The following is a 26,501-nucleotide window of genomic DNA, read 5'->3' on the forward strand; positions in this document are numbered from 1 at the left end:
GGCCTGGAGCTCTTCATCAGGCATATTCAGTGTATCCTCCTCCTCCTCCTCCGTAGGTTGGCTGGATCATCAACCACCGAAAATGTAGCCTGAAGTTATCTTACAAACAAATGTAACAAAAAACCTTCAAATGAGTATCACATCCGTGGCTACATTTTGAGGTTACTGTAACTGTAAATGTCTTATGTAATCGTATAAAGCGTGCAAGTTCAAGAGAGCATGCATAGGTCGTCGCAGGTCTGTGGAGTTCTTCACAATTGCAGAATCTTGAACGGCATTGGTCACTTGCACCATGTGCTTTAATGTAATCTCAACTGCAATCCAGATCATTTGGTTCTGCTTGATGAAGCACAGTGATAACATATTAAACTTTTGTGTAAATAAACAAAATAGCTGACACTGTATTCCAATTTAAACTTTGCTGTGCTTTTATATGGTTGAAAGCGCAGTGATAGACATTTGGGTGACAGCTGAACCAAAAATCAGACATTGTTTATCGATAGGAATTTGGTTGTGCTGTCACATCCTGACCCTTGTAAGAGGTCATTTTCCATAGTAGAGTGGTCAGGGCGTGACAGGGGGGTGTTTTGGGTGGTTTTGGTTTTCTGTTTCTATGTGGGGTTTTTCTAGATTTCTATTTCTATGTTTTTGTTTTCTATGTTTTGGCCAGGTATGGTTTCCAATCAGAGGCAGCTGTCTATCATCTCTGATTGGAAGCCATACTTAGGCAGCCTGTTTTTCAGGTGTGGGTGTGGGTAGTTGTTTTCTGTTTTGTCAAGTGTACCATACGGAACTGTTGTCGGTCGTTTGTTGAAGTGTTTTTTCCATTAAAGAAAAGAATGAGCACTATACAAGCTGTGCGTTGGTCTCCTTTAGCCGACCCCTGTTACAGAACTACCCAACATGACTGGATCAAGCGGCGTGCCGGGGCAGAAATGGACACCTGGTCACATACGGAGTGGATGGAGAGGAGGAACTGGACTTGGGGCCAGGTAATCGATAGATATTGGAGCCTACCTGGGAAAAACAAGAGGCAGCCCCCCAAAAATGTTTTGGGGGGGCACACGGGTAGTTTGGCTGGGCCAGGGGTGAGGCCTGAGTCAACTACCCGTGCTTTTTGTGGTAAGCATGTGCCTGCCTCTCGCACTCTCTCTCCAGTGTGCCTCCATAGCACAGTACGTCCTGTGCCTGCTCCTCGAGCTCTCCCTCCAGTGCGCCTCCAGAATCCAGCGGTGTCTGCAGCCCAGCGGTCTGCAGCCCAGGGCCTTCAGCAGCGGTCTGCAGCCCAGGGCTTTCAGCGGCGGTCTGCAGCCCAGTGCCTTCAGCGGCGGTCTGCAGCCCAGGGCCTTCAGCGGCGGCCTGCAGCCCAGAGCCTTCAGCGGCGGCCTGCAGCCCAGAACCTTCAGCGGCTGCCTGTAGGTCAGAACCTCCAGCGGTGGTCTACAGCACAGAGTTTCCGGTAATGATCTACAGTCCGATTCCTCCGATAATGATTCACAGGCCAGTATTACAGAAGCGGAGGGGTCTGCGGGCGGAACGGGGGTTACGCCCTGAGCCGGAGCCACCTCCGTTGCTGGAGGATCGGAGGGAGAGGAAGGTTCTGGGTGTAGCACATGAGCCGCCATAGACTTTTGTCACCCTCCCTGCCCTCCCTTTGTGTTTGGGGTTGTTTTGTTGGGTTTTGTTTGGGTGCAGTCGGAGTCTGCACCTTTGGGGGGGGGTACTGTCACGTCCTGACCCTTGTAAGAGGTCATTTTCTATAGTAGAGTGGTCAGGGCGTGACAGGGGGGTGTTTTGGGTGGTTTTGGTTTTCTGTTTCTATGTGGGGTTTTTCTAGATTTCTATTTCTATGTTTTTGTTTTCTATGTTTTGGCCAGGTATGGTTTCCAATCAGAGGCAGCTGACTATCGTTGTCTCTGATTGGAAGCCATACTTAGGCAGCCTGTTTTTCAGGTGTGGATGTGGGTAGTTGTTTTCCGTTTTGTCAAGTGTACTTTACGGAACTGTTGTCGGTCGTTTGTTGTTTTGTTGAAGTGTTTTTTCCATTAAAGAAAAGAATGAGCACTATACAAGCTGCGCCTTGGTCTCCTTTAGACAACCCTTGTTACATGTGCTTTTAGATAGTTGAAAGCATAGTGATAACACATTGGCAATTCAACTCACTTTTGGCTGTCTTTTTGAGTGGATTAATATAGGTTGTAATCTCATTGATCAACGTCACAACCAAATATTACCCAATTATCCCATGTTGAAATGACGTGGTGTGCCCAGTGGGTTGTGACAGAAGTGAGCTTTTCTCTGAGTTGTGGTGTCAGTCAAACTTTGACTCTCTGCCTTACTGTCACTGAAAGAACAGGAAGTAGGTCAGTGATTGTTTCAGCAACACATTTGAAGAAGCAGAGAGAGAGAGTAATAATAATATTCTGAAAACGCTTTCATCAAAAATCTAAAAGCGTTATAGGGTTGGGGTTCATTTAAATGTCAGTTTACTCATATTCTTTCCAGGTTAATTTAAATGTTACTTTACTCCTCTTCTTTCCATACCATTTTACCTCCTGTCCAGCGCTGCATTTAACCTGAAAATATTGGTTGGGCAAACTCAATCAACAAAGCTCATATGCATTAAAACCAGTACACTACACTGGCTACACATTGAATGCACTAATAATTAATCTCAAAAATTAATTTGAAGCTACACACACAAATGTTATAACATTTGGGTTATGATCAGATTATGGCTACGTCCCATATCTTTAGCTCTTATTGCACAAAAGACCACGGTAGTCGAGCATACTTTTATAGAGTTAACTAACTAGTAATCGGTCTGTAATATTGTGACACAAAGGGGCCTGCTTAATTAACAATATGCAATGTTTATAACACTATTCCCTCGCTTCATATATTGCACAGTTCCAGTTCCATCAAAGACATTTATAACTAATCCTTCTCCTACATATGGTTCCATCGATATTACAGTCTGCCATCAAACATCAACAATAGCCACTGCTCTATGATCCACACCAACCACTCGACTAGAATCTTCTTTTCCAGCTTGCTTTGTTTTTAATGGATAACCATATTTTCAAGTTTAGGTGGCTAATTAGCACCAATACATTTTATCTCTACATTTCCTTCATAACACTATGTTTGAAAATCATTTGCTCTGAGATAGCTAAGCTAGTCGACATGTTTCAACTAGCTAAGCTACCTAGCTTCAAGACGTGGTAACAGTGTGTGGTAAACAACTAGCTAGCTATGAAGTTGACAAAGTTACCGGGCATTAGATGTTGATTTATCTGTGGCCAATGACAATGGGCCTTCTTGGGCGGGCACTTCTACTGTAAATCAATGGGGCACCGAAGAGGGGTTTTTGCTAGCTAGCTCTCCCAGCAGGTGCTGTGGTGACGTAGTGTCCTCGTGAATGACAGCACCCTGAGCGTAGTGTCCCAATGAGTGACAGCACCCTGAGCCAATCACACGCGACCAGAGAAGATCAAAGACGCCTACGCTCTGTACTTTCTCTGTCTGCCCCTCCACCACATAAAGCACTGAGCGAGTCTGAAACAGCTGCATTTTGGAGCTGCCTTACTCAACAAAAATTGACCAAAACAACAATACAATGGAAACCGACCACATATGCTTTATTAGGTCTATCATTTTTTGTAGAAAATTAAATTGTTTTCTAACCGTAAGTTTGTTATTCCTCTGTACTTGGAATAGATGCCTGCCCTAAGTGTCTCTGCTTCACTGCTCCTGCCATCTCTGCACCACTAGTTTCCATATCAGTCCCTTAGCCGCCTTGTTCATTGGCACCTCCACTTCCTCTCTCCGAAGGGACTGTTTAGCTAGCACATCTACTTCCTCGTTCCCTTCCACCTTCACATGGGCTCGACATTGCCTTAATGGGTGCGCTTGTTTTGTTTGGTTTCAGTTGTGTAAAGTAACACATGCTCAGAATATTAGGTTGTTTAGTGCACTGGAAAAATGTGTCCTGAACACAAGTTGCGCAGCCACGCCGTTGTTTTTATTGAGACAATGACGAATGATACTGTTGAAAATATGAAAAAAATCCAAAACGGAGGCTCAGATACAAAAATACACATTATTTATTAGGAATGATTTATGATGTATTTATTTTGTTGTTAATACCCCAAAAGGACCAACATATTTTGACCCCTAAATGCATCAACATGGGTCATTTTAACCCCAAATTGGAAATAATGGCAAAATGGCATTTTCTGTCAAACAGTAACACTTTTTCTTTTATTAAATTCCCCAAAATATGCATATATTTTTAAATTTTCACACATTTATAGTCAAATTTCATGTTTAAAAATATACATTTTAGTATGTTTTTCATGTTTTAAACAGTTATTTTTATCAATAGAAGTTTCATTCCAAATTTTCAGAAATGTTGGTAAATTAGCTTTAATTGTCTAAAGAACTTATTAAAGAGATGGGTGTTTTTTTCCACCATCTAGTCATGGTATGGGGTTGTTCAATGACACACATGTTGTCACGACTTCCGCCGGAGTCGGTCCCTCTCCTTGTTCGAGCGGCATTCGGCGGTAGCCATCACCGATCCACTTTTCATTTTCCATTTGTTTTGTTGTTGTTTTTTTACACACCTGGTTTCAATTCCCCCATTACATGTTCATTATTTAACCCTCTGGTTTCCCCGATGTTTGTGTGCGTCTTTGTTTTATTGTAAGGCTGTATCTGACGGCTGGTATATTGTTACCGGGTTTTTTTATTACGCCTGTTAATTTCGTGGTACCGTTTTTTTTCCAGCACCATAGTATTGTGTTCATACTGATGTTTTCTTGTATTAAATACCTTGTCCACGCATCTCAGCTCTCCTGCGCCTGACTCCTTTCACCAGTTACCCACAGCCTTGACACGTGTATTTGTTTTAAATCTATGTTTTTTTCAAAGTTTACTATTGAGTCCACATTGTCAGATTAGCCACGTAAAACTAGTACACAAAAAAGAGATTTTATATATATATATATATATATATATATATATATATATATATATATATATACCACAGAAATTATATATTAACACAGAAATCATTGTAAATTATTTTCATGTCTGTAACTAGTTGCATAAAAGGATAAAAAAAAGGTTTTTGAAATTATGAATTACCCCTGTTGATGCTTATAGGGTTAAAACTTTATTCCAGAAGTGTGCAACTTTTATGTATTTTATACTGTAATAAAAAATGTTTATTATAATAAGCAAATTATTATTTTTAAACACAGTAAGCCCATCTATTGGCCAATGATTACAATCATTTTGTAGATTGATTGATTGATTGATTGATTGATTGATTGATTGATTGATTGATTGATTGATTGATTGATTGATTGATTGATTGATTGATGGAGAGGCCAAAGGGGACTCCATTAGAAAAACTTGGTGGGGTCAGACTTGTCACACATCTGGACGTGGACGTGAGAAGTGATCCCTGGGTAGACACTTTGCATGGTCAGCAGGGTCCCAATCCTCTGGCCCTTCTTCACCACCCCAGAGTACTTGTCAGGCTTTACGTAGAACAGCTTAAAGCACAGACCTAGAAAACAGAGACAACCACAGTCAGTCAATCAATCGATCAATCAATCAATTAGACAATCGATTCAGCCACATATTCTTCCAATATCCATTCCGCCATGTGACATATTATTTGCTAGTATACCTCAGTGAAACAACAGAGCCAGAATATTGAGATACAGGACAGCCTAAAAACACGCCACTACAGCCATGACCAAAATTGACTTTTTCTTAGTGGTTAGGAGAACTTAGACAGCAGGTAAGGAGAATTAATGTAGCAGGTTAGGAGAATGAAGTTAAGGTTAAGAAAAGGATTAGGGTTAGCGAAAATGCCTTCCTAACCTGTTACGACAATCAGAGTGAAGTGGTTGGTTTTTAGGGAGTTCCATCGGAATACAGTGCATATTTACAAGCATAGCATTAACTTAACTATTTATCTCGGTTATTTAAAAGAAAAATGATTCAGGATAGACACTGACCCTCTCCACTGAGGTTGATCCCATCATTGATGGCTGCCTTCTTCGGGTCTGTGTACACGATCACTTTCCCATTGAGTTTCACATCAAATGGAGCGTACACTGTGGCCCCATCATTACACACAATGTCCAGGCCCTGATGCTCACGGTTTCCTCTGGGCATAGATAGGAAAGGGTATTAATGCTGGGGGATTCACAAAGTATTCAGAGACTCTCTCAATCACAACACTATGGTATGTTTTCATTCTTGTACTGTATACAGTAAGAGCATTAATATTGAATTAATGGGATTTTAGATTTCAATCATTGTCATGGAATGTGGTTAACATCTTATCAACTAAAGTATGAGGTAAATTGCAGACAGTAAAATAATACAAAACCAAACTGATACATCAAAATACATGCCACAAATACTACAGACACACACACACACACACACTTGCCATACCTGCGTGCGCCGTAGTGTCCTTGTCCCCATCTGTCCCCTGTCCTCCTCCTGTTACTGGAGTTGCCGCTGCACAGCTGACCAAACTTGACCATCTCGCACTCTGACAACACAGCTAGAGATGGGATGGACCACAGATATATTTACCAAGGAGGAAAAGCTTTTACGCTGATATTTTCTACTAAACTATTTAAGGGTATTTATATTAAAATGGCAAAATTATATTGAACACAAACTGCACCCAGAACCAAATTACATGTGCGAGCTGGACAGCTACTTGATTTGATATTGCAATGGATTGACCTAATAGTTGAATGAATATATGTCATTTTTGGTTATTCTTACCTATGAGCACCACAGTAAACAAAAGAACAGCAGTCCTCATGGTAAAGCCTTAGATGATGCTTTCACTCAAGGAGAAAATCTACAAGAAAGTCTTGCTCAGCTTCCTTCTGTGTTTCTGACTGCATAATGTCTGTGCTTAAATACCTCTTGAAGTTAAACTTTCCTACATTGCACACCCTTGTATTACACTCTTTCATCAGAGTAGAAAACCCTGAATTTGGAAATGCTTCGTTTACTTTATGAAATCCAGAAAAAAAGATTTGGTAGAACAAAATGGTGGACAGCAGGGTAAACAAGTGGTTATGCTAAAATGTTTATTCTATTCTTCTGGGTAATTTAATTTATGGTCATATTCTTATATTTTATCATGTTTTATTGTTGTTGCATTGTCGAGAAGGAACCTCCAAGAAAGCATTTCTTTGGACTTGAAACTTGAAGCCTGTCCCTGACCTTTACCTGTTTCTTGGCAAATAAGGTTTGTTCAGAATACTCTGATTGGGTTAAAAAAAAAATACAGAAAAATGTTGACAAATTATAACATTTGGTTCTACTGTCACTTTAAGCGATGAATATACTCCAATAGAGAATAAATGTAAACTTTATAACAGAAATAAGTGCCTAACACATGGTGTACATTATACAATAATACCAAATTATAATAAAGAAAAACACATAATGGCCGTCTTTGACCTGTTAATGTGATAATGTTCAAGTGTATTGGTTAGTATGTAAAGCACCTGGTTATAAGAAACCATCAAAGGTATCACAAATCAGTTTTACATAATTTACCCTTTTGACCCTTCACCCTTTTGGAGAAAAGAATCCTCATGGTTTCTATGGGCTACGGGCAGAGATACTTTTCCTTTCTCTGCTACAAATGAACAGAAAATGGTAAAACGGTGTGCCTGGGGCACGTGTAATACTGACAGTCTGTACCTGGAGAGGTAAGAGAGTGGTGTCTTTTTTATACCCTTTCCAAAACCAGAATCTAACAGAGAGAAGTGTAGGTTGTGGATAAAGCTTTGTGGTCATTCACAGTTGAACACAAGCAAGATAACGAAGGACACATATATGTTTGCTCCAAGGTAAGCAACCAAGTTAAGTTAACCTTTTGCATAATGTGTAATATCTCAATATATTACTAAGAGAAAAAAGAAGCCAGCTACCACCTGGTTGAAGGGAAATTTCACAATTTTTCAACTTCACAAGCTAAGTGTTTCCAATGACATAATGAACCAATTACTAGACAATTTGTAGGCAATTCCTAATCATAATTGGTTAAAATCACAGGATGCACACCGATGATGTCAAAACATAGAAACACATAATTTTCACATATGTTGATGTTGGGCTGGTGCTGGAGATGATGAAAATGAAGTTGAACAATTGTGACATTTCCCTTTAACAATAACATAACAAAACTAACATTAATTTTCATATTCCATTTATCATTGTTACCACCATTTTGGCTGGTGAAATATAATGTCCCAAAGTCCATTTATTGCATATTACAATTCTGAGGTAGATTCATTTTTACATTTACATTTTAGTCATTTAGCAGACGCTCTTATCCAGAGCGACTTACAAATTGGTGCATTCACCTATAATATCCAGTGGAACAACCACTTTACAATAGTGCATCTAAATCTTTTAAGGGGGGGGTTAGAAGGATTACTTTATCCTATCCCAGGTATTCCTTGAAGAGGTGGGGTTTCAGGTGTCTCCGGAAGGTGGTGATTGACTCCGCTGTCCTGGCGTCGTGAGGGAGCTTGTTCCACCATTGGGGTGCCAGAGCAGCGACCAGTTTTGACTGGGCTGAGCGGGAACTGTGCTTCCTCAGAGGTAGGGAGGCGAGCAGGCCAGAGGTGGATGAACGGAGTGCCCTTGTTTGGGTGTAGGGCCTGATCAGAGCCTGAAGGTACGGAGGTGCCGTTCCCCTCACAGCTCCGTAGGCAAGCACCATGGTCTTGTAGCGGATGCGAGCTTCGACTGGAAGCCAGTGGAGAGAGCGGAGGAGCGGGGTGACGTGAGAGAACTTGGGAAGGTTGAACACCAGACGGGCTGCGGCGTTCTGGATGAGTTGTAGGGGTTTAATGGCACAGGCAGGGGAGCCCAGCCAACAGCGAGTTGCAGTAATCCAGACGGGAGATGACAAGTGCCTGGATTAGGACCTGCGCCGCTTCCTGTGTGAGGCAGGGTCGTACTCTGCGAATGTTGTAGAGCATGAACCTACAGGATCGGGTCACCGCCTTGATGTTGGTGGAGAACGACAGGGTGTTGTCCAGGGTCACGCCAAGGCTCTTAGCACTCTGGGAGGAGGACACAAGGGAGTTGTCAACCGTGATGGCGAGATCATGGAACGGGCAGTCCTTCCCCGGGAGGAAGAGCAGCTCCGTCTTGCCGAGGTTCAGCTTGAGGTGGTGATCCGTCATCCACACTGATATGTCTGCCAGACATGCAGAGATGCGATTCGCCACCTGGTTGTCAGAAGGGGGAAAGGAGAAGATTAATTGTGTGTCGTCTGCATAGCAATGATATGAGAGACCATGTGAGGATATGACAGAGCCAAGTGACTTGGTGTATAGCGAGAATAGGAGTGGGCCAAGAACAGAGCCCTGGGGGACACCAGTGGTGAGAGCACGTGGTGCGGAGACAGATTCTCGCCACGCCACCTGGTAGGAGCGACCTGTCAGGTAGGACGCAATCCAAGCGTGCGCGGTGCCGGAGATGCCCAGCTCGGAGAGGGTGGAGAGGAGGATCTGATGGTTCACGGTATCAAAGGCAGCAGATAGGTCTAGAAGGATGAGAGCAGAGGAGAGAGAGTTAGCTTTAGCAGTGCGGAGAGCCTCCGTGACACAGAGAAGAGCAGTCTCAGTTGAATGCCCAGTCTTGAAACCTGACTGATTAGGATCAAGAAGGTCATTCTGAGAGAGATAGCAAGAGAGCTGGCCAAGCACGGCGCGTTCAAGAGTTTTGGAGAGAAAGGAAAGAAGGGATACTGGCCTGTAGTTGTTGACATCGGAGGGATCGAGTGTAGGTTTTTTTCAGAAGGGGGTGCAACTCTCGCTCTCTTGAAGACGGAAGGGACGTAGCCAGCGGTCAAGGATGCGTTGATGAGCGAGGTGAGGTAGGGGAGAAGGTCTCCGGAAATGGTCTGGAGAAGAGAGGAGGGGATAGGGTCAAGTGGGCAGGTTGTTGGGCGGCCGGCCGTCACAAGACGCGAGAGTTCATCTGGAGAGAGAGGGGAGAAAGAGGTCAAAGCACAGGGTAGGGCAGTGTGAGCAGGACCAGCAGTGTCGTTTGACTTAGCAACGAGGATCGGATGTCGTCAACCTTCTTTTCAAAATGGTTGACGAAGTCATCCGCAGAGAGGGAGGAGGGGGGGAGGGGGAGGAGGATTAAGGAGGGAGGAGAAGGTAGCAAAGAGCTTCCTAGGGTTAGAGGCAGATGCTTGGAGTTTAGAGTGGTAGAAGGTGGCTTTAGCAGCAGAGACAGAAGAGGAAAATGTAGAGAGGAGGGAGTGAAAGGATGCCAGGTCCGCAGGGGAGGCGGAGTTTTCCTCCATTTCCGCTCGGCTGCCCGGAGCCCTGTTCTGTGAGCTCGCAGTGAGTCGTCGAGCCACGGAGCAGGAGGGGAGGACCGAGCCGGCCTGGAGGATAGGGGACAGAGGAAATCAAAGGATGCAGAGAGGGAGGAGAGGAGGGTTGAGGAGGCAGAATCAGGAGATAGGTTGGAGAAGGTTTGAGCAGAGGGAAGAGATGATAGGATGGAAGAGGAGAGAGTAGCGGGAGAGAGAGAGCGAAGGTTGGGACGGCGCAATACCATCCGAGTAGGGGGAGAGTGAGAAGTGTTGGATGAGAGCGAGAGGGAAAAGGATACAAGGTAGTGGTCGGAGACCACATTAGAGAACAGAATGGAGTTGGGCTGTTGCCTTACAATTTACGATGGGCATCAGGTCATAACCCCCAGGTCATATCTGTTCACCCATGACTGAGTGGGCATGCACGCCTCAATCATCAAGTTTGCAGATGACACAACAGCAGTAGGCTTGATTACCAACAATTACGAGACAGCCTACAGGGAGGAGGTGAGGGCTCTGGGAGTGTGGTGCCTGGAAAACAACCTCTCACTCAACGTCAACAAAACAATGTAGATGATCGTGGACTTCAGGAAACAGCAGAGGGTGCACCCCCCTATCTACATCGACGGGACCGCAGTGGAGAAGATGGAAAGCTTCAAGTTCCTTGGCATACACATCACTGACAAACTGAAATGGACCCCCACACATACAGTGTGGTGAAGAAGGTGCATCAGAGCCTCTTCAACCTCAGGAGGCTAAAGAAATTTGGCTTGTCACCTAAAACCCTCACAAACTTTTACAGATGCACAATTGAAAGCCTCTTGTTGGGCTCTATCACCTCCTGGTATGGCAACTGCACCACCCGCAACCGCAAGGCTCTCCAGAGGGTGGTGTGGTCTGCCCAACGCATTACCGGGGGGCAAACCACCCGCCGTCCAGGACACATACAGCACCCGATGTCACAGGAAGGCCAAAAAGATCATCAAGGATATCAACTACCTGAGCCACTGCTTGTTCACCCCGTTATCATCCAGAAGTCGAGGTCAGTACAAGTGCATCAAAGCTTGGACCGAGAGACTGTCACTAGAACATTAGAGGCTGCTGCCTAGACATAGACTAGAAATCACTGGCCACTTTAAAGAATGGAACACTAGTCACTTTAATAATGTTTACATATCTGGCATGACTCATCTCATATATACTGTATTCTACCAAATACTAATTGAGTGTATGTAAACTTCTGACCCACTGGGAATGTGATGAAAGAAATAAAAGCTGAAATAAATCATTCTCTCTACTATTAATCTGACATTTCACATTCTTAAAATAAAGTGGTGATCCTAACTGACCTAAGACAGGGAATTTTTACTAGGATTAAATATCAGGAATTGTGAAAAACTGAGTTTAAATGTATGTAAGGGGTGCCTAACTGATGGCAGTGAACTCAGACGCAATAGAGCAGAACTAGGAAATAGCCTGAGCAGTTTAATTTAAAAAAAAACAACGGCATAAAGACATAACGAACATGGGTACAAAACCCGACGCGCACCAGAAAACATGTGCACAAGCACTTACTACAAACAATCCCACACAAAGACATGGGGGAAACAGAGGGTTAAATATACAACAAGTAATTGAGGGGATTGAAACCAGGTGTGAGGAAAACAAGACAAAACCAATGGAAAATGAAAAATGGATCGATGATGGCTAGAAGACCGGCAACGCCGACCGGCGAGCGCCGCCCGAACAAGGAGAGGACCCGACTTCGGCGGAAGTTGTGACAGTACCCCCCCCTTGACGCGCGGCTCCAGCAGCGCGCCGATGCCGGCCTCGAGGTTGACCCGGAGGGCGAGGCACAGTGCGATCCGGACGGAGACGGTGGAACTCCCGCAGCATTGAAGGGTCCAACACGTCCTCCACCGGAACCCAGCACCTCTCCTCCGGACCGTACCCCTCCCACTCCACAAGGTACTGAAGGCCCCTCGCCCGACGCCTCGAATACAGTATAGAGCGAACTGAGTACGCCGGGGCCCCCTCGATGTCCAGAGGAGGCGAAGGAACCTCCCGCACCTCAGACTCCTGGAGCGGGCCAACCACCACCGGCCTGAGGGGAGACACTTGGAACGAGGGGTTAATACGGTAATCAGGGGGAAGCTGTAACCTATAACAAACCTCGTTCACTCTCCTCAGGACTTTAAATGGCCCAACAAACCGCGGGCCCAGCTTCTGGCAGGGCAGGCGGAGGGGCAGGTTTCGGGTCGAAAGCCAGACCCGGACTCCCGGTGCAAACACCGGAGCCTCACTGCGGTGACGGTCTGCACTGGTTTACTGGCGGAGCACGGCCCGCTGGAGGTGAACATGGGCGGCATCCCATGTCTTCTCCGTGCACCTGAACCAGTCGTCCACCGCAGGAGCCTCGGTCTGACTCTAATACCAAGGCGCCAGAACCGGCTGGTACCCCAGTACGCACTGGAAGGGGGAAAGGTTATACAACCGCAGAAACCTGCCCACATCCTGGTTCACTCTCTCCACCTGCCCATTACTCTCGGGATGAAACCCTGAGGTAAGGCTGATCAAGACCCCCAGATGTTCTATAAACGCCTTCCAAACCCTCGAAGTGAACTGGGGACCTCGATCAGACGCTATATCCTCAGGCACCCCGTAGTGCCGGAAGACGTGCATAAACAAGGCCTCCACAGTCTGTAGGGCTGTAGGGAGACCGGGCAGAGGGAGGAGACGGCAGGACTTAGAGAATCGATCCACAATGACCAGGATCGTGATGTTTCCCTGAGAGGGGGGAAGATCGGTAATAAAATCCACCGACAGGTGCGACCAAGGCCGCTGTGGAACGGGTAAGGTGTGTAGCTTCCCTCTAGAAAGGTGCCTACGAGCCTTACACTGTGCGCACACCGAGCAGGAGGAAACATAAACCCTCACGTCCTTGGTCAAAGTAGGCCACCAGTACTTCCCAGCCAAACAGCGCACCGTCTGACCGATCCCAGGATGACCAGAGGAGGGTGACTTGTGGGCCCAATAGATCAACCGGTCACGGACAGCAGACGGAACTTACAGATGCCCAGCAAGACACTGGAGGGGAGCGGGCTCTGCACGTAACGCCTGCTCAATGTCCGCGTCCAGCTCCCACACTACCGGCGCCACCAGGCAGGAGGCCAGGAGTATGGGAGTGGGATCCATGGGCCTCTCCTCTGTGTCATACAGTCGGGACAGTGCATCTGCCTTAACGTTCTGGGAACCTGGTCTGTAGGAAAGGGAAAAAACAAAACAGGTGAAAAACATGGCCCACCTTGCCTGGCGAGGGTTCAGTCTCCTCGCTGGCCAGATGTACTCCAGATTGCGGTGGTCAGTCCAGATGAGAAAAGGGTGTTTAGCCCCCTCAAGCTAATGTCTCCATGCCTTCAGAGCCTTGACAACAGCCAACAGCTCCCGGTCCCCCACGTCATAGTTTCGCTCCGCCGGGCTGAGCCTCTTCGAGAAGAAGGCACGGGACGGAGCTTCGGTGGCGTACCCGAGCGCTGAGAGAGCACGGCTCCTATCCCAGCCTCGGACGCGTCCACCTCCACTATGAACGCCAAAGAGGGATCCGGATGGGCCAGCACGGGAGCCGAGGTAAACAGAGCCCTCAGTTCGACCACTGCAAATGTACCGGGCCGCCCTTCAGCAGTGAGGTAATGGGAGCCGCTACCTGACCAAAACCCCGGAAAAACCTCTGGTAGTAATTGGCAAACCCTAGGAACCGCTGCACTTCCTTTACCGTGGTGGGAGTCGGCCAATTACGCACGGCTGAAATGCGGTTACTTTCCATCTCCACACCCGAGGTGGAAATGCGGTACCCTAGGAAGGAGACGGACTGCTGAAAGAACAGGCATTTCTCAGCCTTGACGTACAGGTCATGCTCTAACAGTTGACCAAGGACCCTGCGCACCAGGCACATGCTCGGCGCGTGTAGCGGAGTATATCAGAATGTCATCAATATACACCACTACACCCTGCCCGTGCAGGTCCCTGAAAATCTCGTCTACAAAGGCTTGGAAGAGTGATGGAGCATTCATCAACCTGTATGGCATGTCGAGGTACTCATAATGCCCTGAGGTGGTACTGAACGCCATCTTCCACTCATCTCCCTCCCGGATACACACCATGTTGTAAGCGCTCCTGAGATCTAATTTGGTGAAGAAGCGCGCCCCGTGCAATCGATGTGGCGATGAGCGGTAGCGGGTAACTGTACCTCACCGTGATCTGGTTTAGACCTCAATAGTCAATACACGGGCGCAGACCTCCCTCCTTCTTCTTCACAAAAAAGAAACTTGAGGAGGCGGGTAAAGTGGAGGACCGAATGTACCCCTGACGCAGGGATTCGGAGACATATGTCTCCATAGCCTCCGTCTCCGCCTGTGACAGGGGATACATGTGACTCCTGGGAAGTGCAGTGTCTACCAGGAGATTTATGGCACAATTGCCCCTTCGATGGGGTGGTAATTGAGTCACCTTCTTTTTGGAGAAGGCGAGAGCCAAATCGGCATATTCAGGGGGAATGCGCACGGTGGAGACCTGGTCTGGACTTTCCACCGTAGTAGCACCAACGGAAACCCCTAAACACCTCCCCAAGCACTCTAGCGACCACCCCGTGAGAGTCCTCCGTTGCCAAGAAACAGTGGGGTCATGACAGGCTAACCAGGGTAGGCCTAGCACCATGGGAAACGCAGTAGAGTCAATGAGGAAGAGACTGATTCTCTCCTTGTGACCCCCCTGCGTCACCATACCCAGAGGAGCGGTGGCCTCCCTAATCAACCCTGACCCTAATGGTCAACTGTCTAAGGCGTGAACGGGGAAGGGCACAGCCACGGGAACAACGGGGATCCCTAAACTAAGGGCGAACGATCTGTCTATAAAATTCCCAGCCGCGCCTGAATCGACGAGCGCCTTATGCTGGGAAAAAATTGGAATCATTTTGAATGCAGCTGAATTTTTTGGGAGTCTTTGTGATTTCACAGCCAAGTCTGTGCAAACATCGGTGGATGTTTCGCCATCACACGCCCCTGAGCCTGTGTTGAGATGTATTTTGGAGTGGACTGGGATTGAAGAAGTGGGATGGGTTTTGTGAGTTGATGTCACGACTGTTCAAAGGATCGGACCAAAATGCAGCGTGTTCGTAGTTCCACATATTTATTTATTCCGTGAAACTAAATGCAATACACTAAATACTTGAAACACAAAAAACAAACAAACCATGACGCAGAGAGGAAAACACACTACTCAAAATATAATCACACACAAACACAGGTGGGACAAACATCAACATAAATACGACCTCCAATTAGAGGGAACGAGGATCAGCTGCCTCCAATTGGAGATCAACCCGAACAACACCAATATAGAAATACAAAACTAGAAACTGAACATAGAAATACAAAAACAGACAAACACCCCCTGTCACACCCTGACCTACTCTACCATAGAAAATAACAACAACTATGGTCAGGACGTGACAGTACACACCTCCCCCCCAAAGGTGCGGACTCCGACCGCACCTAAAAAAAATACATGTTTTTTTTTAAAACAACAACAAACCCCCCACACATCAAACCCACCCAACAACAAAACACAAAGGGAGGGTAGGGTAGGCGACTAATGTCTACGGCGGCTCATATGCAGTACCCAGAACCTTCTTATCTAGCGCCTCCCCCCATGGAGGCGGCTCGGGTTCGGGGCGTAACCCCCACTCCACCCACTGATCCCTCTGCTTCTTTACCACCTGACCGTGGATGATCGTCGAAAGAACCGGACTGTAGATCATTGCTAGAGGTTCTGGGCTGCAGGCCGCCGCTGGAGGTTCTGGGCTGCAGACCGCCGCTTAAGACTCCGGGCTGCAGACCACCGCTGAAGGCTTCGGGCTGCAGACCGCCGCTGAAGGCTCCAGGGTGCAGACCGCCGTTTGAGGCTCCGGGCTGCAGACCGCCGTTGGAGGCTGCGGGCTGCAGACCGCCGCTGGAGGCTCCGGACTGGGGAGCGTCGCTGGAGGCTCCGTACTGGGGAGCATCGCTGGAGGCTCCGTACTGGGGAGGCGCACTGGAGGCCTGATGCGTGGGGCTGGCATAGGAGGCGCCAGACTAGTAACACGCACCTCAGGGGCGAGTGCGGGGAGCAGGAACAGGACACCCCGGACTGGGCAGGCGCACTGGAGGCCTGATGCATGGAGCTGGCATAGGAGGCACCAGACTAGTAACACGCACCTCAGGGCGAGTGCGGGGAGCAGGAACAGGACACCCCGGACTGGGCAGGCGCACTGGAGGCCGGGTACGTGGGGCAGGCACAGGATATACTGGGCCATGGAGGCGCACTGGAGATCTCGAGCGTAGAGCTGGCACAACCCGTTCTGGCTGGATGCTCAACCTAGCTCGACTAATGCAGGGCGCGGGCACAGATCGCACCGGCCTGTGAGTGCGCCCTGATGACACAGTGTGCATCACTGCTTAACACGGTGCTTTCCCCGTCACTCGCTCCCCACGGTAAGCACGGGGAGTTGGCTCAGGTCTCCATCCTGACTCTGCCAAACTTCCTGTGTGCCCCCCCCCCAAAAAAAAAGAATGTTGGGGGATGCCTCTCGTGCTTCCTTCGTTGGGCTAGCTCCTCGTAATATCGCCGTTCCTCCCTCGCTGTCTCCACCTGTTTCCATGGCAGGGTCTTGTCCCCTGCCATTACCTCCTCCCATGTCCAGGACGTCCTCCATTCTCTCCTTTCCCTGGCCCAGGATCCCTGCTCCTCCTGGGCACGCTGCTTGGTCCTTTTTTGGTGGGTGATTCTGTCACGGCTGTTCAAAGGATCGCATCAAAATGCAGCGTGTTCATAGTTCCACATATTTATTTATTCCGTGAAACTAAATGCAATACACTAATTACTTGAAACACAATAAACAACAAACCATGACGCAAAGAGGAAAACACACTACTCAAAATATAATCACCCAAAAACACAGTTGGGACAAACATCAACATAAATATGACCTCCAATTAGAGGGAACGAGGATCAGCTGCCTCCAATTGGAGATCAACCCAAACAACACCAACATAGAAATACAAAACTAGAAACTGAACATAGAAATACAAAAACAGACAAACATCCCCTGTCACGCCCTGACCTACTCTACCATAGAAAATAACAACTTACTATGGTCAGGACGTGACAGTTGATTTGTTTAATTTTGGTATTTTGTTTTCCCCTTTCCTGCAATGTTTGAATACCCCGTCCAGCTGGTGGCGGTAATTCACAATAACATTGGATTCCAACCGCCGTTAAACCCAATCAAAGAATAAGAATATATCAAAGGCCTGTCCAACTGATTAGTTTGGGCACCAGCCCTTGTTGTGACAAGCTTGTAGTGGACATTTCACCTTGGGCTCTCCAGAGTTCCATTGAAGGCTTTTTTGTCTGCTCCTTTATGAGTATAATTGATGGTTGTCTCAAAGTTACTGAGTACCTATTTTGGGAGTTCCCTTAGTGTTATTAATGTGTGTTTCTCCATATTTGCAGGAAGATAAACTTGTCCGAGTTAACAACAGTAACCAAGGGGGGTTAATTTGCGAAGGGTTAATTACTGTAACAATACTGTGAGAATAATTTTACTGCTTCTAAATCTATTTTTTATGACATAAATCATAATTACTTAACCAAACATCTTGTAGTTTATGTCATTGTTTGGTTTAACAATACATATTTTAATAAAATAACATCATATTTTCAGCATATACCTGCCTACATATAACGCAGACAAATGTCATCAAGACATAAACATTTGAAAGCATGCTGTCCAGTTTAAGCCGCGTAACTTTTCTAACTGACCGTGTTCACGTCAGTTTCATCATCACCCTCCTCCTCTTCCTCAGTGGCATCTGTCTTTCTCTGGCTGGACACAAGAAAAGAGGAAAACCACACATTAGAGACTTGAGTGCAAAGCTTTGATAAAAGAAGGGAGTGACTATTTTAACAGACACGTATTGTTAGGCATATGACACCTAGATTGTGGAAAGCTGGTAATGTTTCAGTCAGACTATCATAATAAAGTGGAACCACTATTAGAGCTTCAACTTGCAGTTTAACTCTGCTTATAGGCCTAACTTTACCGCTCTTCAGGATGCCCTGGGGGAGGATTTTGGGGACTTCGGGCTGTCCTGCTCTTTGACATTGGTCTACTTGACCATGCTTGCCCTCTTCATGGTCCTTTGTCGGTATAACCATATTGTCGCTGTGACCACTGCTAGGAGAGTGGCCAGAGAACCAGCCATCACTGCAGTGGATATGTCTAAGGGAGATGAGGTTGGACTTAGTTCGAATTTCTACTTTGTTTGTCAGGTTTTAGAGTGTTGTGTGCTTAACTTTAGACAAATTGTCCGTGTCTGTGACCTCAGAATATCTGAACTCTTAGCATTCTCTCACCATCACTCATTGCGTCAAGATCCATTGTGCCATCAAACAAAGCAAGACGAGACTAGCGTCACCTGCGAAGGCTGCAATAGGTAAAAATGACAGGCAAGTCACAATGTATTAACAGATAGTCACATGATACATAACTTTACGACAAAGGGAGACTTCATGACACATACTGGAGTTTTTTGCATGACCAACGCTACGGTTTATCTCCGTTTTTCAGTGAATGCATCAATAGCAATGTTATCATCCATAACATAGTTATAGCAATAGTAATAACATAGGAAAGTACAAAGGGAATCTGATCTTAAGTTGAACGTATGACATCAGCTCTTTGCAGCCACATTCACGTCAGTAGGACAGGGGCGGAAATCCCGGGGGGGACGGGGGGGACACGACCCCCCCGTCCTGGGAAAAATATGATTTGTCCCCCCCAATATATCACTGAAACATAACTATGTAATTTAAATAATATTAATAATACGCAATGAAAGCAATTGTGCTGATTATAGACACTTAATAGCTTGTTTTTAAGTTTCAAAAGATTGCGACCCCCCCCACCCTTTGCCTCACAAAGGTTTGATCCACTGCCAGTTCCTTAGCTTGCGAGGTAACGTAGAGGTCGTATCTACTGTCTGAAAGGCACTCAATGCACGTAACTGACGTGAGGTTAATCCAGTCAATCGCGCACACACACTAGCTGAATATGCAGAGCTAGCGCGCAAATATTAACTATTAAGCTAGCTAGTACCTATTCCATTTATGTGGCGTCGTCAAAGATGGAATCTTTGCTATCGTCAATTTATTCCAAGATCAGCATGCATGTAAGTTAGTGCTTCAAAGTCCCTGTGATAAGGTTAGCGATAAACTGAACAGAACTACACTCTCTTCTACCATTGTTTTAAATATATTTAATGGTCTCGTTGCAAAAGCTAAATTGTCGCAAGGGAACTTTTATTTATATATTTTATTTCACCTTTATTTAACCCGGGTAGCAAAGATTATAGCAAACACCACTGAATTGGTGCTCGCTAGCTTTGCAAATTCAGCTATTGTTAGAAGCCAGCCAATATGAAACAAACGATTAAAATTACAAAAGGTTGCAGCATATGTTGTGTAAATGGTGAACTCATACAGCTGTCAACTCTTGTCACTGCAATCTGTTTCACATTTGCTAGCTACCTTTTAGATCGAAGCCCATATAGAATGATAGAAGATAAGATGATAGAAGCCCATCTCCTACTGTAAATAACCTACATACTGTGTGTGTGTAGCCAACCAGGTAGAAAAATGGCAGAAAAATGGCAGAAAAAAGACGGACATCAGAGTATTTTTCAGTACACCAAAACGCAAAGTAAGAACCCTAGTAGCCTAATATCTCAAAGACTAGTTGATAAAATGTTCATAAGAAAGAAATGAAATTCTAATGGAAATGTTTCACAATGATGTCATTAGGCAGAGCAGGCAACAGATGGCACACAGACAGACTGGCAGAGACAGGGAGTCTCAGGTAAGTTTGTTGAGTCTTTGTTTGGCAACATTATGAAAGGTTCTCAATTTTTTTGACTTGTAAAATAGGAACATAATTGGAAAATGCCATGGATACCCCCACTCTCAACTTAAACTGGTGACTGAACTAAGATTTGTTAAAGGCAATGGTATTGCTGTTGTGATTAGTTGTGTAGTTTTGGGTACCGGTAGTTAGGAGTACGGTAAACACCTTATTTCTTTGGTTCCTCAATATACATTTACCATATTACAATGTAGGCTATGTGTTACAGCACTACTTTTGGTGTCCCCCTCAGGAATTGCTCTTGAGAAAATGTACTGAAATTGTCCCCCCCAAAGTTGATATCAGATTTTCGCCCCTGCAGTAGGACTAAGCACAGACATGGCCTATGCTCATGGCCCTGAATATAATCAGAATGTGCTGAATCTCAACTTCTCCACTAGATGTCGGGCTACACCACTTTTGTTTCTGGCATGTCTTGGTTCTTCACCTTATTTCACTTCTGTTTTACCAATTAGCTAGATATTTGAACTACAACCAATCAAACCAACTAAGAAGTGATGAAATGTAGACCTTTTTACCATTCATCAAATCATGACCAGTATTGTTTCTGTTACCCAAATTATATTGCACAAATACATAAGGGCCAGTGTTCATGATTTAGTGACAGAGAAGTTGAGATGACGATGACAGTTTAGACGTTCCGTTTGTATTACCACTCATTTCTCTTCAATTGTATTTTGAGTTTCACTGCCCACCACAAACAATGTATTTGTTTTCCTGAGTATACTGCATGTGTTACCAAACATATTTCACCTCAACAACCCTTACAATAGATCAAAACCTCATCCAAATGTCATTCAGGTTTCAGTTGAGGTTCCTGTGTTCAGACGCTGGGTTCCCTGACGGTTATCAAACAATGTATACGAAACGCTTCAGTCTGGTTTTAGACCCCATCATAGCACTGAGACTGCACTTGTGAAGGTGGTAAATGACCTTTTAATGACGTCAGACCGAGGCTCTGCATCTGTCCTCGTGCTCCTAGATCTTAGTGCCGCTTTTGATACCATCGATCACCACATTCTTTTGGAGAGATTGGAAACCCAAATTGGTCTACATGGACAAGTTCTGGCCTGGTTTAGATCTTATCTGTCAGAAAGATATCAGTTTGTCTCTGTGAATGGTTTGTCCTCTGACAAATCAATTGTAAATTTCGGTGTTCCTCAAGGTTCCGTTTTAGGACCACTATTGTTTTCACTATATATTTTACCTCTTGGGGATGTCATTCGAAAACATAATGTTAAATTTCACTGCTATGCGGACGACACACAGCTGTACATTTCAATGAAACATGGTGAAGCCCCAAAATTGCCCTCGCTAGAAGCCTGTGTTTCAGACATAAAGAAGTGGATGGCTGCAAACTTTCTACTTTTAAACTCGGACAAAACAGAGATGCTTGTTCTAGGTCCCAAGAAACAAAGAGATCTTCTGTTGAATCTGACAATTAATCTGGATGGTTGTACAGTCGTCTCAAATAAAACTGTGAAGGACCTCGGCGTTACTCTGGACCCTGATCTCTCTTTTGAAGAACATATCAAGACTGTTTCAAGGACAGCTTTTTTCCATCTACGTAACATTGCAAAAATCCGAAATTTTCTGTCCAAAAATGACGCAGAAAAATTAATCCATGCTTTTGTTACTTCTAGGCTGGACTACTGCAATGCTCTACTTTCCGGCTACCCGGATAAAGCACTAAATAAACTTCAGTTAGTGCTAAATACGGCTGCTAGAATCCTGACTAGAACCAAAAAATTTGATCATATTACTCCAGTACTAGCCTCCCTACACTGGCTTCCTGTTAAGGCAAGGGCTGATTTGAAGGTTTTACTGCTAACCTACAAAGCATTACATGGGCTTGCTCCTACCTATCTTTCCGATTTGGTCCTGCCGTACATACCTACACGTACGCTACGGTCACAAGACGCAGGCCTCCTAATTGTCCCTAGAATTTCTAAGCAAATGGCTGGAGGTAGGGCTTTCTCCTATAGAGCTCCATTTTTATGGAATGGTCTGCCTACCAATGTGAGAGACGCAGACTCAGTCTCAACCTTTAAGTCTTTACTGAAGACTTATCTCTTCAGTAGGTCCTATGATTAAGTATAGTCTGGCCCAGGAGTGTGAAGGTGAACGGAAAGGCTGGAGCAACGAACCGCCCTTGCTGTCTCTGCCTTGCCGGTTCCCCTCTTTCCACTGGGATTCTCTGCCTCTAACCCTTTTACAGGGGCTGAGTCACTGGCCTACTGGTGTTCTTCCATGCCGTCCATGGGAGGGGTGCGTCACTTGAGTGGGTTGAGTCACTGACGTGGTCTTCCTGTCTGGGTTGGCGCCCCCCCCCCTTGGGTTGTGCCATGGCGGAGATCGTTGTGGGCTATACTCGGCCTTGTCTTAGGACGGTAAGTTGGTGGTTGGAGACATCCCTCTAGTGGTGTGGGGGCTGTGCTTTGGCAAAGTGGGTGGGGTTATATCCTGCCTGTTTGGCCCTGTCCGGGGGTATCATCGGATGGGGCCACAGTGTCTTCTGATCCCTCCTGTCTCAGCCTCCAGTATTTATGCTGCAGTAGTTTATGTGTCGGGGGGCTAGGGTCAGTCTGTTACATCTGGAGTATTTCTCTTGTCTTATCCGGTGTCCTGTGTGTATTTAAATATGCTCTCTCTAATTCTCTCTTTCTCTCTTTCTGTCTTTCTCTCGGAGGACCTGAGCCCTAGGACCATGCCTCAGGACTACCTGGTATGATGACTCCTTGCTGTCCCCAGTCCACCTGCTGCTCCAGTTTCAACTGTTCTGCCTGCGGCTATGGAACCCTGACCTGTTCACCGGACGTGCTTGTTGCACCCTCGACAACTACTATGATTATTATTATTTGACCATGCTGGTCATTTATGAACATTTTAACATTTTAACATTTTGACCATGTTCTGTTATAATATCCACCCTGCACAGCCAGAAGAGGACTGGCCACCCCTCATAGCCTGGTTCCTCTCTAGGTTTCTTCCTAGCTTTTTGGCCTTTCTAGGGAGTTTTTCCTAGGGAGTTTTTCCTAGCCACCGTGCTTCTTTCACATGCTTTGCTTGCTGTTTGGGGTTTTAGGCTGGGTTTCTGTACAGCACTTTGAGAATATCAGCTGATGTACGAAGGAATATATAAAAATAAATTTGATTTGATTTGATTATCACAATCCTATTTTTCCAATAATCTTCATGAGAAAATAAATTACCTTTCAGAGCCTCTTTGGAGAATCAATAGAAATGACGTGGGGGAGTTACTCTGGGGATGCTGTGAATTGCTAAACCTAATTGTCTGTGTTTTAATGGCCATGCTAAGGCTTTCCAGACCATTAGAGGAAGAAACCATTAGCCTCAGAGGTCATTTAGCCTCCATTTTGTCAGCCCACTATGAGGCTGGTAGTGTCTGCTATGGGTTTGCCAAAGCTAACCCTGTTGACATGGAGAAAGTCCATTGATTGGTCTAGTAGTTAAGTGTGTGCATCCTACTTGCTCTAATACGCATGCACACACACACGTACACACAGCATGCATACGCACAAACATAGCGGTACACTCACAAACATAGAGGTATGAATGTGTGTTTCTTTGTCCGAAACATACTGTATAGAAAGTGCCCATACAAGTGTGTAAAGACACTAACATTCATACTCTTTCTCCCTCCTTCATTTAGTTACTGAGTACAATAAATAATTATTTGGCATTTTAACCAAACTTAACTATTTTGGGAAGCCCAAATGGTCCATTACTTTTATAGATTTGCAGATTTGCATTGTTTCACATCTATAGCTACCCTTCTCATCTTCCATCCAGCTTCAGGAGACTGAAAAGATTTGGCATGAGTCCTCAGATCCTCAAAAGGTTCTAGAGAGCTGCACCATCGAGAGCATCCTGACTGGTTGCATCACTGCCTGGTATGGCAACTGCTCGGCCTCAGACCGCAAGGCACTACAGAGGGTAGTGCGTACGGCTCAGTACATCACTGGGGCCAAGCTTCCTGCCATCCAGGACCTCTATACCAGGCAGTGTCAGAAAAAGGCCCGAGCAATTGTCAAAGATTCCAGCCAACCTAGTCATACACTGTTCTCTCTGGTACCGCACGGCAAGCAGTATCGGAGTACCAAGTCTAGGTCCAAGAGGCTTCTAAACAGCTTCTACCCCCAAGCCATAAGACACCTGAACATCTAATCAAATGGCAACCCAGACTATTTGCATTGCCCCCCCCCCTTTTACGCTGCTGCTACTCTCTGTTATTATCTATGCATAGTCACTTTAATAACTCTATCTACATGTACATATTACCTCAATTACCTCGACTAACCGGTGCCCCCGCACATTGACTCTGTACCGGTACCCCCTGTATATAGTCTCGCTATTGTTATTTTACTGCAGCTCTTTAATTACTTGTTCCTTTTATTTCTTATTCTTATTCATATTTTTTTTAACTGCATTGTTGGTTGAGGGCTTGTTAGTAAGCATTTCACTGTTGTATTCGGTGCATGTGACTAATAAAATGTGATTAGATGTGATTTGATGCTCAGCAATTGGAGAGGAAATAATGACATGCAGAAGAGAAGTTTCTAATCTAATGTAGTTCATCTCATAGGTTCAATCGGTATGGCTGGTCTGAATGGATAGCTCGCTTTACTTCTTTCAGTAAGCATAATACAATTCACATTACTTCCTCTTCTATGTGCATAATGGGAATGTGTGTTAGTGTTTAAAAATATTAACATCATCAGCATAGCATCATGTCTCTCCTCCTGTTTTCCATTATCAACGTACAGAATGTCATTCACCTATTTGCCTCATAGCCTATGAGCAGAATAATGCAAATTCCTTACGCTTGCTGTTTAACCTATGGGCACAGTCTTATCACATTCCTCTCTCTCAACCAATGGGCATACATCTTGGGATGTGTTTGTATGTCAAACTTACCCATGTTCTCGTACTTGCTGTGTCACAGCGAAAGTTACCGACAACCCTCCACCTCTCCACCATCACCAGCTAAGACCTGTCATTGGAACCTCTTAATCCCTGAGGGGGAGATTTCACTGCCAGCTGCCCCGCATAGGGCTACCTGCCATCAAAGGATCAGGCTCTGAGGATCATCCCTCAGAGACGAGGCCATTCCCCAAACTATTTTAAGAAGTGTTTACACTTGCATTTTGTCTCTGTTGTTCATTCAGTTAAACTTTAATCTCAATTGAATTAGCCAAATACAGGAAAAGGAGAACTTGGTATGTTGCAAAAGTGACAGATGTCTAACCAACCTATTTTCAAACGTGCACTTACACTATTTCAGATGCCAAAGCCTTTGTATATGTGCAAAAGTTTATTTTTATCAAATGGTTTTCTTTGTATGTCAGACTACGTCGTAAATTCAAATATTCCATTAGACACATGCAGATATTCTTATCAATATCGGTATTTTGAAAGTTTATGAACAAAAAACAACATACCTAGTCAAATGTATTGGAATCCCAATGAAGACAAAGGTTATTATTCTGGTTTAGACCCACCCAACAGACGCTTCGACTGGTCATGGGTGTCACTCACTTATTCCCCCCTTCCCCCCATCCCCCAAGACTGCTATGCCATGATACCCCTTATCACTCCACACAATTGGCCAAAACAAGGCGTTGGATCCACTGCTTGCTGGCACTTGATTACACACTCATAGGCTTTGTCTACTTGGTGTTACATTGATATTAATCCCTTTGTTTAAATAAATGTGCATGTATATATGTTGGTATTGTTGTTGAAAGATGAATAGTTCTTGATAGTGGTTTGGTATTTCAATGTGTTTTGAGAGCCCTGATAAACAACCATTTACATGTTGATAGTGGGAGCTAGTATTGATTTACTGCCACTGTGGAATGTTCCACAGTGAAGGCAAGTGCACTGTGTATGTTTTGGCTCCAGAATTGACGAGGAAACTTCCTTCTGTGTTTTATTTAGGACAAAAACCATTGTCAGTAGATAAGCAAAGAACACATTTGGTTTCCACTCAAGTGATGTCAGGGAAGTTTGAGAGAGTGTGAAAAAACACATTTGGGGTGATATATGTGTGCTTCAGCATAT

At 45.3% G+C, this 26,501-nt stretch overlaps 1 protein-coding gene across 3 annotated transcripts; it reads right to left on the bottom strand.

Annotated features, from left to right (window-relative positions):
- Positions 1-4,002: 4,002 nt before the first annotated feature.
- On the bottom strand, positions 4,003-25,973 carry LOC106611589 (leukocyte cell-derived chemotaxin-2). 3 transcript variants are annotated; one of them, XM_014211964.2, is made up of 5 exons: positions 25,880-25,973; positions 18,260-18,323; positions 6,481-6,592; positions 6,036-6,187; positions 4,003-5,578 (listed from the first exon to the last, which is right to left on the bottom strand). In XM_014211964.2, exons 3-5 carry the CDS (start codon positions 6,570-6,572, stop codon positions 5,412-5,414), a joined length of 411 nt encoding a protein of 136 aa, XP_014067439.1. In that variant the 5' UTR covers positions 6,573-6,592; positions 18,260-18,323; positions 25,880-25,973; the 3' UTR covers positions 4,003-5,411. The 3 variants fall into 3 exon arrangements, with proteins under 3 accessions (XP_014067439.1, XP_045579832.1, XP_014067437.1); XM_045723876.1 differs by lacking the exon at positions 25,880-25,973 and adding an exon at positions 18,541-18,719; XM_014211962.2 differs by lacking the exons at positions 18,260-18,323; positions 25,880-25,973 and adding an exon at positions 6,823-6,993.
- Positions 25,974-26,501: the final 528 nt, after the last annotated feature.

The sequence above is a fragment of the Salmo salar genome, chromosome ssa09 (assembly GCF_905237065.1).
Source record: "Salmo salar chromosome ssa09, Ssal_v3.1, whole genome shotgun sequence".
Classification (NCBI taxonomy): Eukaryota; Metazoa; Chordata; class Actinopteri; order Salmoniformes; family Salmonidae; genus Salmo; species Salmo salar.